Here is a 15,693-nt window from a genome sequence, read left to right on the forward strand (position 1 = left end):
TGGCGTGGAGATTACATGGTTGAACTGACACTTACACGACAACTTCTGGGGCGCAGATAGGAATCAACCCAGCTCAGTGCTGTTCCACGAACGCCATACTGCTTGTTTAACACATTAACAAGAATGTCATGATCTACAGTATCAAAAGCGGCACTGAGATCGATGGCAATTAGCGCCGTAACTTCTTTCTTCTCCATAGCATCCAGTAAATCATTTACAAGACGTAACAGTGCTGATTCGCAAGAATGGCTTTTCCTGTAAGCAGACTGGTTTTTAAATGAGCTTTTGTGTTTTGTGATTTAACCAAAACACAGGTCATTGTGCATTTTATGGCTGGTGTAAATCAACTATAAACAAAAAATGATGACCAAACAAACGATTGTAAGATTCCAGTCTGCACTGTAAATAGCTTTGTTAATTTACAAAATGTGTTGATTATAGCATGTAAGTAAAGGGTAGTCGGCAAGATAAAATCGTTACACAACTTGTTGGTGACAGCTCGCGCCTGATATGGATTTTCGAGACAGCGTATATCCCGTATCCTGTCACCAACAAGCAGTGTAACTAATAGTATCCAGTATAATATATCCAAATTATTGCAAGATGGTAATACAACATCCAAAATCACTAAGGATCAAAATCGCAGAAATTGCTTATTGTGGGAGAGACAAATGAACACGAAAATGTTTTGCCTTTCACAATGCAATATAACAATGACATTAAGCTTATGATTACATTGTAACAATGACAAGGGTCTTTAATAATATAAATTTTCTAGGTGTAGATATCTATGTTGTTTCTAACACTAATTTTCATCCGGCTACCTGTTTCTCAGTTGAAAAGTCTGATAATTTCGGATTTCTGTTACGTTTTCCTTTTTTAACAATTGCAAAAACTTAAAATTACTCGGAATTTGCCAGCATTATTATTTTCTTATATATTGCCTACGTAAATGAGAAAAAAAATCGTCTTCCAGGACATTACAAGATATTGCGGACAGTTATGTATAGACTTGTATATGTGGTGATATTTCTCGTCTGCAGTGAATTGGGACAATACTTTGAATGTTGGAATGCATTTGTGTAAGTAAACGTAATATTATATTTCACTTCCCAGTTTAATTGTTTTGATCGGCTTAATCGCTCATGGTATTTCAGTGTAACTATTTTCAGTAAGAAAATCATTTGTTTAGTTAAAGGTACATTATTGTTTTTATTTTTCAAGTGAAAATCAATTCATGATAGTCTTATACTTCAATGAAATCAACCTTGCTATTTTCCACATAATTATGATATACCATAACTATTATTTTGCTTATTTTTCCAATCTATGAAACAAAATAATGTTTTTATATCTTTAAATTCAGCTTAACTGGTAAACAATTATTTCTTCAGAAAAATTACTTGGAATTATTATCATTGAAAAAGTTTTCAGATGATTACATAAGCGCCCAGTATTTATTAAACAAAAAGATGCATTGCCAAGTAAGTATTTTGCAACTTGTCATACATCTGACAAATTCTTCTTTGATGATATGTAAATATTACCACATTTTTCTCGTTCACGATTATTTAGAAAGTTTAACTACATTGCAGGAGGCCTTCATCTGTGTACATTATTTTGTTAACTTCTACTGAAATCTTGAGCGGTCACATCTGAGGGTAGGTCTTTTTACCTTTCACTTAGTAATTTATATACAAGAGAAAAGTGACAGTCAGTAAATAAATTCAGCAAATATTTACAAAAAAAATCGAATCGAATTCATTGAGATCTAAAGGCACAATCCAAAGCAATCTCCCGAGTAAGAAAAACACTTAAAATTGCGTGTTAATTGTGTTAAAATATCGATATTCTCCCTAATAATTTAATATGTAACACATGTTAGACGTGATACATGCAAAAGTCAAGAATTCCTCTGCGACAGTTTAACATTTTATCACTGCCTTGTCGCCCGCCCGCTTAGCTCAGTAGGTAAGAGCGTTGGTCTACGGATCGCGGGGTGGCGAGTTCGATCCTCGGGCGGGGCGTATGTTCTCCGTGACTATTTGATAAACGACATTGTGTCTGAAATCATTAGTCCTCCACCTCTGATAATTCATGTGGGGAAGTTGGCAGTTACTTGCGGAGAACAGGTTTGTACTGGTACAGAATCCAGGAACACTGGTTAGGTTAACTGCCCGCCGTTACATGACTGAAATACTGTTGAAAAACGGCGTTAAAACCAAAACGAAACGAAAATCACTGCCTTGTCTGACACATGTAATATTCTGCTTCTATATTTACACACAGGTTTTTGCTGCACACAGGTTTAACTGTTTTTCTATTGTATTGTGAATATGCCAAAATGATACGCCTGAAATCATTCGTCCTCCACCTCTGATAATTCATGTGGAGAAGTTGGCAGTTACTTGCGGTGAACAGGTTTGTACTGGTACAGAATCCTGGAACACTTGTCAGGTTAACTGCCCGCCATTATATGACTGAAATACTGTTGAAAAACGGCGTTAAACCCAAAACAAAAAAAAAGGAAGTTGAAACGCTGATTCACTTTAACAAATGATTGTAAGAAATTGAACAACAGTTAGAGAAGAGTTGCAAAAAAAATACGATAACAATCATGTTATTTCATAGCAATAACCTTAATTGCCACTTTCACTTCACGATTACTAACATGTATTATATGACGGCAATTTCAAAACATATTTTCATGTTAATAGCTGGAATTTATTGTAAGGTACTGTAAGAGAAGAAACTTTAATTGATTATGACCTTCTCAGTAAATTATGAATTACATTCATTCATCATATTTGAAAAAAAAAATTCAACAAATCTTCCCGCGATCCAAGCAATGAGAAATTATTCTGCCAAAGTCTATGATTATGTTCTTCCATATTTTATATTTTGAAAATTCTTCTAGGTTGGTTGTACATGTGACTATCATATATCACTTTATAACGTTTTCAAAGGTACTGTTCTGTTCTGTTCTGTTCTGAGATACAAACTTCCAATTTGAATTATCAGGAATCTTCTTTCAAAACAGTTTCACTTTACGTAATTGCACTTTGGCGGCCAAAAAACAAACGAGTTCGTTGAATTGCAATAGATAAAACAATGTCTATACGAAAGAAAGGCATTCTGAGAATGAGGTCTGCAAATGCCTATTAAAACTGTACAAATAGATATTAAAACAGATAGAATATTTGTTTTCAGCGCTTCCTTGATTTAAACGTCTGGCGGCACTGATCTGTACTAAAAGGTCTTAGAACTTAAATCAACTGAGCTGATTAATTGGCTATTTGGACTTCCAGGAAATAAACTGAGACAAAACAAAACCATTGTAAAAATTTGTATTAAGTTTATTGATTGAATTTCAGGAAATTTGTTGATTGTTTTATTTAACATATTCAACTTGTTATTGTACATGCACAATGTTTGTGTTTTTTTTTTTGTCGTTTTTAAGGTATAAACGATATTAATGGACGAAATAAGTGTACTGTTACAGAATAATGATAATATTTTATTTATGTATTTCATACCGACGAGATTTGGTATATGAACGCTGAAACACTTAGTGTGAAATGGTAAGTATCATAATTCCTACTCAAAGTAAGCAAATAACAGTTTGATTGAACCCTGGGATTCTCTTTGAAATGTACATTGTATTTACTTTCCGTTTTTATTCTCAAATTTTAGACAGCTATCATACTTCCAACAATTAAAGAAAATTCATCACTGTGATAACCTTTACCGTTTCTTTTTAAGAATATTTTAACGCCTTAATAAAAATCCCTGTAGACAACATTCACAGAATAGAATCAAAACTATTGGGAGATGTTAATTAATTTTTGTATGTATGAATACATAAGTTTTTGATGCATGGCTAGGTGACTTCTCATGCGGGCTTTGCTGTCATTGTAAACTATACGGCATCGTGACTTTTACATAGGTCGCACTTGAAATACTTGATATGTTTTTTTTTTTTTTTTTTCGCGTACATAAGTGGTAGCTAGCAAACAACATAAATTTATTCGCCACCAGCACTATTTAAATCAGAAAAGTAAGATACTATATAAATTTACGAATAAAAAAGAACTAATGACATCAGTCTATAGTGTTTCATTCAAACTTTATTAAAGACATAAATTAGCTCGAAAATCTAATTTGGAAATAAAATGAGAATTTGTTGTATATTGTGCAGACAATAACATGTAGATTATATTCAATTTTCACAAAATGAGAAAAAAAAATATATTCTGAATAATATTTATCTAACATTAAGTAAAGCGTATGCAGATTTACTGCTTACAATTTACACATTTGTTTCAATAATTGTAGCAATTCCTAATTAAGTATGTGACTGTAATATTTTATTTCTAAATTACTAGTGATGTTATATAGTATAAGTATAATAACGTGTTTACCACCTCTTTATTTTCATATGATATCATAGCATTTCCAACCACGTTGACCATGTATATTGTATTTTTTGTTCTGTTCAAAATAACCTGCAACAAAGATACATAGTTCAAGTTGCCAGTCAACAATAACTGTTAAAGGTAATTGACTTCTTTGAATTTGTAACAACTGATCATTTTGTCGTTTTCGCTGAGAACTCGATACATGTCTATTTCCTATCATGGTTGTCCAAACAAAATCCAGTTATTTAAGCATAACATAAATGTATTAAACAAACTTCGCTAAACTTGTATTACATGTATATTTATCAAAAAGTTGCGTTGGCAATAAAAAAATTAATCGAAATTCATCAGAAATGTTAAGTTTATGAAACTACTATTGCCTTCTGTTGTCTATCTTGGTTGCGCAATATAGATACATGTATATCTCAGAAGGTACAGTCACGCTGTTTTAAAACTTGTCAGATTGTTGAAGTAACATGATACATTATCAAATACATATGTAGAACTAGAAATTAGATTGTCAATGAATTAAAAAATAGTCCGCTTTTTAAAAAAATCTCCATATCAAAAGGGAGTTATTATTATATTTTTTAAAAGTAATACCTGATGCATTTCGTATGTTACGAGTGTTTTGTTCCTTTTACATTCTCAAAGAACATTACTTTTAATTCTGAAAAGCATATTGCTTAGATGTAACTGACCACATTTGAACAAATGGAAGCAACATGCTGAGAAATAAAGGAAGATGTATGTTGCGATTTTAAACTCTTGTAAAAATGCCATCATAATTGCTTAACAACTCTTAAGGATTTAACAAGAACTGAAGATCTTGTAGAATTTCTAATACTACCTTTTTTGTGTTTTTTTTTTTAATTTCGTAAAGATTACACCCGTTAAATCATTTGCTGGTACGATAGTCCATTATTGTTCTTATAATGGTTTCATTACAAAATATATTTGCTGTCCAAATGGCTAGCTGAAAATCGAATGAAGTGCTCTATAAACGGCCTATTAAAAGCTCATCAAACTTATTTTTACACTCGGCAAAATTTCATAAATATACGATATAAATAGCCCTGACTTTTTCAATAAAACTTGAAACTCCGATCACGGACGTTTTAATTTGACAGAAACGGACACTTGTCTAGCTGTCATACTTTCTAAATTAACACGATTGCGTGCAATGCATAGTCTCCAGCCTTCCACGCAAATTACCGTAGGAAAACAAACACTGCCACAATAATTACTGGAACAGTTCTCCAGAAATGATCATTTCCTTATTACATTGATATGATCTTTATGTCACTGACATGTGTGGTATTTGTTAAACAATGTCACTGACATGTATGGTGTTTGTTAAAACAAACGGAAATGTTGATCAATCCCGGCGTGTCATGTATCCGAAGGACCGAAACTGATAGGCTGTGCAGGAAATATAGCGCGATTGAATACGAAACATATTTAGGTCTATTAAGTTCATTTTAGTGATATTTCAACGTTCCTTTAAATGGGCAATTTTGATAAATAAATATAAGAAATTGCGTATTACAAGGATAAAAAAACTTGCGCGTGAACTATTTCACCGGGAGGAGAGCATCCGCGTAAAAAATACAATTGTCACAACAAAGGGTTAAAGGTATTGACTTATAAAAAAATCAAGCACGACATACGTAGAGAAAGAAAATGCTGATGTATTATATTGTACTGAGACAACAACAACAACACAATTTTATACTTTACCACTCTGAGGAAATAAAACAAGCTTATATTATAAAGCTTATATTATAATGGAGATCTTATTATTTTTTGACATCCTCCATAAACGCTACAACTTTTGTCCTTTTTTGTGAAATACCTTAAAATATTATTTCTCTACGAGGAGACCGTTCACAGAGGCTGCAATAGGAGTATGTAAAAAAATGAAAGTGAATTATCAAAAAAAGCGCTCACCTCTTTCTCTAAAGTTTTCTGTATATAATCCTGACTTTCTCTTTTTACTCTTCTATTACGTTGGGGAATTGAAAGTAATTTATTTTTAGATTCACTTTTATTAAAAATATATCCATAGTTGTAAATATCCAACGTTCGCCTTGGTACTGCATTCAAGCATTCGTTTCGAATTGCATTTACTTCGTTCTGCAGAGTCCAAATTCCAAGAATAATGATAAATATAAGTATTGCTATAACTCCATAAAGAATGTTAATACTTGTTTTAAACTTTGAGAGAAGAATTTGAGTGTTTAACGCTTCCTTCTCAATGTTTTGAGACACGAAGCTACCCCCTACACTAGTTCTTACTGCAGCTGAATTTACACCACTACTGCATTTTCCAACTTTCTTTTCTCCGTAGCAGTCACAATTAAAAACCGGCATAATTCTATCGCTGAAACAATTTTTATCTGTTACAGCTCTATCAACTTCATTTCTCGACGACACGTTTGATGTGTTTACTCCGCACTTCATCTTTTTGAATTTGCACGGAAGCACACAAACGAATTCAAAAATGACCGTTATTATAATTATATTTTTTTATATCAAAACCTTTATTTAAGTATAAAAGACATGATAATTTCGTTATTGATTATAAAATTTTAAGGACTACTGTAATGTGTTTCAAACAATAATCAAGTTTTATTCCAATTAAGAAAAACATGATGTTACCTTGTTGCTGTTTATTAATATCCTATTCCCTAAGAATTTATGGTTACTACAGATAACTACATAGTTTCTCGTAAAGGTCTTTTTATGACAGTTTGCAAACGATCTATAAACAATTTATTCCGTCATCAAGTGATTTCATTAACTTTAACGTCGTGCGAGTGTAACTTATCTCTTTTCCATTTCACTTCACAGGAAGTATGAAAGCTTGCATCCCGTAGCAGACATTGTTACTTCCATGATAATCCAATAGTTAGCTTCAACACCGTCATAGGAAATATATCCGCGTAAAGCACAGTGCTAGTATCAGAGGCGCGAACTAAATAGTATTGAAAACAGTCAGCAGAGCAAGGTAATTGTGAAATTAAGTGAACACGGTGCGATTCTATAGGCAATAATATCTATTTGTTTTTTATCAAAATGAAATATGTGGCTTTTGATCTAATCAATTTGTACGAACTAAAGTTCTGAGAAAATATTGATTTACAGAAATAATAGAAAGGATGATGAAGGTATAACTTGTTTACTATGAACCGGATGCTCCTTTCCATAACTTAATGGAGTGGCATTCTTTTCAGAAGTCCAGTGACAAAAGTCAACATTTTATATTGCTTACTTATAATATCATAACAATTGCTTTTTGACATGTTTAATCAATGTGTTTAAAAGAAATTCACACTGATTTTAGTCTAGAAATGTACTCGCTGCCAGTGAACGTGCATTAAAACGGACTTTTAACAAATAAAATTTAGAAAAATATATGAAATTATTGATAAAAACACCATAAATCTCAGTTTTATCAATTGAAAACAAACTGCCTTTCTATGGTCGTTACACTAATGAATTTTAACTCCTTGCTGCAAATAATCTTGATATTTGAATACATTTGTACCTGTCCTTCCTGGGTAGCAATTTTATCAGTGGAGATATACAGGCAAATCCCAAAACATGTCACTAGTTATACATTATTGCAAGATAAATGACGGAAGCCATGACTAGCTCAAAATTAACAATTAGGAAATTGTTGTGTTCTCAAAAGATGAATGAACATTGTGAATCGGCATTCCATACATACACACTCGATGTCATTTACCGACATGTCATTGTTATTTCAAATAGCTTATCGTGTGAAAAACCCAATCTTAGTCTTCATTCGTTACTTTGTTACATAGCGTCATTTCTTCCTTAATGTTATAGACTCCCGTGTGTCTTGAAACGTCTTTGTGTGCAAACTATTGTAGACGGGGATGCTATAACATATATACTTGCTGGCTTAAATAATCCCGAAATCAACGAAAAGAAAATTGTGTATATTTTATAACTCTTTTAAAACAAGTCAGATAAAAATTAATTTCTCAGATTAATGCCCTTTGTCAAGAACTGTATTTACTTTTTGTCTGTAAATGACATTTTGATATAATAGTGTTATTATAAAAGTAGCTCGATCTGGGATGCTGTATTCGGCTCGAGTGGATTTTTGCGAGATCGGACCTCACGAGGCACGCAAGCACCGCGTGTGCTCCGAGACCTTACAAAGTCTACGAGAGCCGGATACAAAATCCCAGATTTAGCTGCTGTTATTATGACCCTTTTATTATATACCTCTACCTTTTTGTTTGTTGTTTGGTTATTGAACGAAATCTTCAATGTTTATCGATATTAAAATGATGGAACTAAATGAAGTTTTATGTGCGCTATGTATAGAACTGTGTCAGGTCATGCATAATAATGAAAGTAGTCAGACAGCATGCAAGACGGAAGGTACAATACGGAATTCAAAAGGTACAATACGGATTTTTTTCTGCCTGTTCATATTCAGTTGTGAAATACAAGCCGATTTTTTACAGAATTTATATAGGTATATAATAAATTGCATTATTTTTGTTAATCTCTATCATAATCAGACTTAGTTGTCCGTAATATTGGACACAGATTAGGAAAGCAATACGGTGACAGATATCATACTTAATGATAGTTTCTGTTTTGTAAAGTTATTAGTAAGGTGAATACAAATTGTCTTTTTAACGGCCTCGGCAAATATGGTAGTGTAAGGCCATATAGCAACGCCAATATGAACTCGTTTAATTAATTACTTTTTATTGATTAACTTATCGCTCGAAGATATTTAAAAACAATAACTACAATTAATATAAAATAAAATATTCCAAAAATAGTTTTTTCTCTGTTTATCATATTTATTTAAATTTACAACCAGAACCGGCCAAAATAGGTCAAATTGATATCAAATGTCTTCAGAATAAAGGCTTTATGTAATAGCACCAGTCTGACAATATAAAAATGGCATACTATTCCTAATCAAATTCCAGAAGTTTCGAAACTTAAGCTTAATTTGAGTCTCCATAATAAATTAAACAAACTACGGTGCATAATCTGTGTCAGCTTAATAAATGTTAGAGAACAAAAGCTACATAGAAACAGGCGATTCAATTTGAGACGATCTTATATTGTAATGAAGGCCTAATTACTGTCTAGCATCCCCCATCTAAATAGTTTCCACACAAAGACGTTTCAAGACACACGGGAGTCTATAACATTACGGAAGAAATGATGCTATGTAACAAAGTTACGAATGAAGACTAAGAGATGTGTTTTCACACTATACGCTACTTGAAATAACAATGACATGTCGGTAATTGGCATCGAAAATGTATGTCAAATATCGGTATGGAATGCCGATTTGCAATTATAAGGATCTTTTGAACACAACACGAATTGTCGAATGCTCTCTTCGAAATGATGTGCGTATTGTAAAACAAATATTAACACATGACGTTACATCAACAATTTTTTTCATTACATGGAATGATTAAATGTGTTGTAGCGGAAACACGCAAATGATAAAAGTAATTAAATGATTTTGAAGAAAAAATGTAAATATCGTGTTTTCAAGGGATCATTATTCCTCTGACATTTTGTTGCAAAACGTCCATGAGATATTTTTCTAAATATCGAAGTTCTAGTTGCAATGTCCAAACATGTTCATAATTCATTGATATACATCTTAACAAACACTCTAGTCAGTTGGTCCTAAATCATGATCAAGAAAAACAAGATGGCTCAATACAAATGCTCAACACATTGATAGCACTACAAGGTACGTGTTAAGGTAGTTCTGCACGTTTGAAAAACCGGAAGTGATGGCGTAACGTCACTTATCCGGAAAACGTAGAATAATGCCTGGATTCGGCGTACGGAAACGAAAATCAATTTATGAATTAAGGGCAACCTGTGAATAAATGTATCAAAATGGCACTGTTACTATCTTTCTAAAGTTAAAATATGATATTAAAACATCTTACACGTTAAGTAATTCAAAATAATGTCTTAAAATTAATTAGCTTGAAATAGGCGGTTCTCTTTAATCGTAGTCAAATATCTCAAAAATAAGCACACGGACCTATACATTTTATTTCACCATATTATAGGCCATATGTTTATTTATGACTGTGAGAAGTTTCATTAAAATCTACATTGTAGAAATATTTCTATTCGCGAAAATGTTTTGAAAATTGCGTTTTTCCCATAGACTCGCATTATGAAAACTTGCGTGAGGTCGAAATTTTTCAAATCAGTTTAGCAAAAAATCAAGCACACGACCCTATCTTTTTTATTTGCTGAATTTTCTTAGTATATTCCGAAGTTTTGAAAAATCAGAGTTAAATCAAATTCTACATTGTAGAAAAAATTTAGATCCTAACGTGCAGAACTACCTTAACCAGAATTCGCAATATAACTTCATTACTCTTAATTCATATACTAAAATAATCCAGGTCATAGATGTTTATATGCGGTCTTGGAACGAATCTCGTATTGAAACCTAACCAGAAATCTTGCCAGACGTCTGTCACGCTATAACTTCCTCAAATAAAATGCCACGAAATGCGACGAAAATACGAAGAAAATAACACTCATTTTGTTACTAGCTGCCATGGACTCATCTTTTACTTTAAAATAATTCTTATCTATTTTTCTTTTGATCTGACATAAAGTGAACCATGCAACAAGTTCTGAACACAAATTATACACATAAGTTTCGAATGGGTACGGCTGTCTGCAATATTTTGCCCGCCAGAGCAGTTGTGGCCTGATCTAGGTACTATTCATTTTATGAGAAGAAATAGGCCGCATAGAATCGTCATTATGGCTCTTTTCTGAGATTTTAAACCTTCTAAGGTATGTTTTTCATGAACATTGTTGAAAATGGTTATACTTATTATTCAATAAAATTAAAAAAGAAAAAATGTTGATCTTGATTTTCAAAAATAACCATGCTATTAGCATTGCATGATGTCATCAGTTTCACACGAGAGTCAGTACGCAGATGATACTGGTTAGGCAACCAAATGTGGTTACGACATAACTTAATAGACCATCAGAATAGTTAAGTTATGTTAGCCAGAACAATAGTTCATACAGCACTGCAGTAGTAATGTGCCCACAAATACGAACAAAAGCCGTAATAGTAATACGTTTTGAGTTGCTTGAAATAAAGTTTTATCTCATAAAAACGGACAGTTAAAGCCTTGGTGTTAACTGGTTTTAATTTAGGGAATAGTGTAAAATTAAGCAGATGTACTGATCTGTTTAGCTACACTACAAAGTGTGCAATGCTCAACTTACATTTTTATATATTTCTTATGTTTTTTCTTCATCTGAGAAGAGACATCACTTCGATAAGACATTAACAGAAAATCAGTTACCTTACACTTATTACACTGGACTCTTTGGTGACCCTCACTGTTAGATAATTTAAATCGATAATGGACGTATTTCTTCACCCGTAAATCCAGACAGATACAATTTCATTGAATGAAAAGATAAAGAATATAAACTGTTCATTTAGTTTACCGGTTCATCCATTTTTTAGATGGGTTTTTTTTTTATTGATAGCTCCGTGGCCGAGTGGTTAAGGTCGCAGACTTAGAATCACTTGTCCCTCACCAATGTGGGTTCGAGTCTCACTCGGGGCGTTGAATTCTTTATGTGAGGAAGCGCCATCCAACTGGCTAACGCAAGGTCGGTGGTTCTACTCAGGTGCCCGCTCGAGGTGAAATAATGCACGGAAGGACACCTGGGGTCGTCCGCAACAATCAAAGCTGGAAAGTCGCCATATAACCTATACTTGTGTTGATGCGACGTAAAATCCAACAAAACAAATAAATACATGTTGATACCTAAATCAAAAGAATGTAATAATTGTCTTAAAATGATGTTATGCTACTACTCGTATTTAAATGAAAATTGGTATATCAAGCATTTTTCTCTACGACTTAAGAGGACTTGAAATTCATATAATAATAATTTTCATTAAAATTCGGTGTAATGGCAAATGAAAACGTTCACAACGGATTTTAATTGGGGAATTCCTAACAGAAATATGCAGAATAAGTTTAGACGTGACGGAGACAGCGACAGTCAAAAGTTCTCACGCTGTCCCGAAACGTCCTATTATTTGGATTAGTTTCTACCTCGTCGGACCTTTTTTTTATTTCAAAGACAGAACATTTTATCACGACGAATAACGATATAGTCCAATACTTTGAAATCATTAATTTGTGTTGGGGAATAATTTCTTAGGTTTCGTGGTTTAGTCAAACCAAGAAATTAAATTCCAACGAACAAATTAAATTTCCTATAACTTTATCTTCAAAATTTTAAATCCACAAATTCATACCCCCGTGAAATCGCCTATTTGGTCAAAACGACGAAATGGTATGCCCACGGAATCAGATTATTTCACAGTAACTTCATTGTATCGGATTACTTCCATTTTACCTTTTACATTGTGGTGACGAAAACGTTCGCAAGTTTTGCGTATATACGGCAAAGACACCTCATACAGCAGTAGGTGAGTAGTAGGTATTCTCAGTAATGCAAGATTTACATCTTTCTAGGTGTTTTGATATCATCATAAATACACACATCTAAATTATGCATTACTTTCTCAGAATACATAAAAATAATAGATAAAATCTTCACTAGAGGGAGTGGTATGATAAAAGGAGGTATTCTCAGTACATATTGAGTTCATCTTCAGCTAGAACAAAGTATTTTAAACGGAAAGTGGGGCACCAGTTTAGTGGGGCACCAGTTTAAAACGAATACATCAGCGCCTAGTTCGGGTAGGTACAGGAGGGGGTAACGCCTTCGTGTTTGAAATATAGGTATTAATTGGTGGTCTCTGGTGCATTTAAGACACACTGAGCCGTACTATGTTGATATGACATATAGAATTTTTTTTTCTTTAGTGAGAAAATATCATTCCTTTGCCAAAATATTGGGTGAAACTTTGATGAGTGTAGTTCAATTCTTAGCCGACTTGGTGGTTGGGGAGGGGTGGCTTACGGGTCTCCGGTCCCCCGATTCAGACCTAGATCCCGGCCGGATCAAGGATTGAATTCTTTAAAAGTCTACAGTTGTTAAAAGAACTTTACAGGAATTTCGACAAAAGTCTACAAACATTAAAATAACTCGCTAAACAGATTATTTGCGGAGACAAATGAGGCTTAACTCGATTGGAACATTGCCTTAGAAATCTGGAATGAAGATGTGCCTTCATTCGCTATGTCAAGCCTAACATTCCCTTTATATGCAACTCATTTTTGAATTAATGGAATGCTGAATACAACTGGTTGCAGTACAATTTAAAATTGTGACAGTACATTGTGAAATAAAAAAACAAGCCACTCAATTACAAATGTACACGTCATCACTATTGTTCAGATAGTGGTTGCTGAGGTTTTTGAGAGAGGAACAAAATAGATCGATCGAGATTATTAGAACCTATATAGGCTTGAGTAACCCGGTTCGTTTTAGATTTTCTCCCAAATTTACGTTGATTCATCACATGTTCTTGTCTGATCCAAAGAAATTTGACAAAAGTTTATTACTATAGATATAGCTCACGTAACTCTTATATTATTTCTTTATCCAGCAAACCAAGGGCAAACATGAAATTAGTTTCACAACTTGAATAATACCAAATATATTTTACTCTATGTCTCAAAGATATGAAAGGGAGCGATGGTCTGGTGGTTAAAGTATCAGCCGCTCAACCAGGGAGTCTTGGGTTCGTGCCTCACTGGGGTCACGACCAAGACTTCTCATATGACACCAGTACTTTTTTTTCAGGAAGCGGACTCGAGAGTGGTTCAAATCATCACAATCGGGCTAAAACAAATTAGTATAAACTAAAGAAATGAAGGTCTATGAAACTTTGAATGTAACAATTGTAAATTGTCTTTAATACATTTTTAATACTATGTTTTCGCTTTTTTATTAGACAAATACAGAAATTCTAACAAAGTCGAAGCTGATGAGCATTTTCTATTTACGACCATATTTTATCTCTTAGCACTTATATTTTCCTCTTTTAGTTTGTATTGAGGATGCTTTATGAAGAGACGTTCTTATATTGCAATTGTTTATACACTGCAACTGTCAAATACTATTGAACAGCTCTTAAGATCAGAAGTGCACGTATGTTTTATACTGCAATATGCAAGATAAATGCGAAAGTAACAACGTCATATATTATTGCCATTCAAAATTACACGGTAATATTCTAAGTGCGTTATAAAATGTACATATCGCCTGGAGAATCAATAGTTTTATGTTTAGTTTCATTTTTTTCACATCTGTGATCGCATGAAGCTACATTGTGTTACATGTGTCACAAATGTGCGAACTACAAATTATTTAACTACAAAAAGGAGATTTTGTAACTATCCAAGACAGAGTTATTGTACTAAGTCAAACGCCTTTCCCAGGTTGAAATAATTGGAAAGAAACGAAAGTTGATGGTTTATCGCCGGACCTCATGTACCTTAAACATCAAAGTTAAGTAAAATATCTGATTTGCCATATGGGTCTTCTTTGTTCGAATAAATGATTGACATTTATAACATATTTAAGTAACCTCAGGGAAATGAGAGACAATCATCTGCTTTTTAAGCTATAGTTTAAATGGACTGTTGTCCGTGTACACCTTTGAATGATATAGATACTAGTCTTATCGTGTGTATTTTGTTAAAATTTCATACCCAAATAAACATGATAAAATGTGGCAAAATGGCGATTAATGTCTTCACATAGAATTTTCAATCTCTATCGCCGCAGCAGACCTCGTGGGCGAAAAACATAAATCATACTAAACCAGTTTGAGGTTTGGTCAAATTTCTAAAAGGAATTCTAATGGAAATAACGCTAATCATGATATTATCCACTTTTCGAGTTGCTCTCGAATACTCTGTTTACAGACAGAACAAAGCAATTATGGTGTTATTTTGGTTATTATACATGAGTTTTCGGCGTCTTGAGGTAATTATTGTTACATGCAATGGCGGTATGAACAATCAAACCATTCATTTTAGGGCGCCATGTTATCTGTTAAATGACAGCTTTTTTGCAGAGTACTAATATTGAATTGAAATATGTTTGAAATATTCCATCTAAAATACTTAAAAATCAGACTGAGACATTTCGCAAATCAATATATTGTTCAAGACAGCAGTTGCAAATGCAACTGCGTATATGATATATACACGTGACAGTAAACTGCTAAAGAATTTAATTATGAAATTAAAGACATTATTTA

General features: G+C 33.1%; 1 protein-coding gene across 2 annotated transcripts in view; it reads right to left on the minus strand.

Annotated features, from left to right (window-relative positions):
* The window catches only part of LOC123566604 (collagen alpha-1(X) chain-like), a 163,883-nt gene that overhangs the window by 74,538 nt on the left and 73,652 nt on the right, over positions 1–15,693 (minus strand). Inside the window, exon 1 of one of the 2 annotated variants that reach the window (XM_053549714.1) lies at positions 6,369–7,392. The exons of the other annotated variant lie outside the window; for it this stretch is intronic. Within the exon in view, the coding sequence (XP_053405689.1) occupies positions 6,369–6,881 (513 nt within the window). The 5' untranslated portion in view covers positions 6,882–7,392. Of the gene's footprint in view, positions 1–6,368; positions 7,393–15,693 lie in introns of those variants that run through there. 2 annotated transcript variants of the gene reach the window in all.

This window comes from Mercenaria mercenaria, chromosome 8 (genome assembly GCF_021730395.1).
Source record: "Mercenaria mercenaria strain notata chromosome 8, MADL_Memer_1, whole genome shotgun sequence".
Taxonomy (NCBI): Eukaryota; Metazoa; Mollusca; class Bivalvia; order Venerida; family Veneridae; genus Mercenaria; species Mercenaria mercenaria.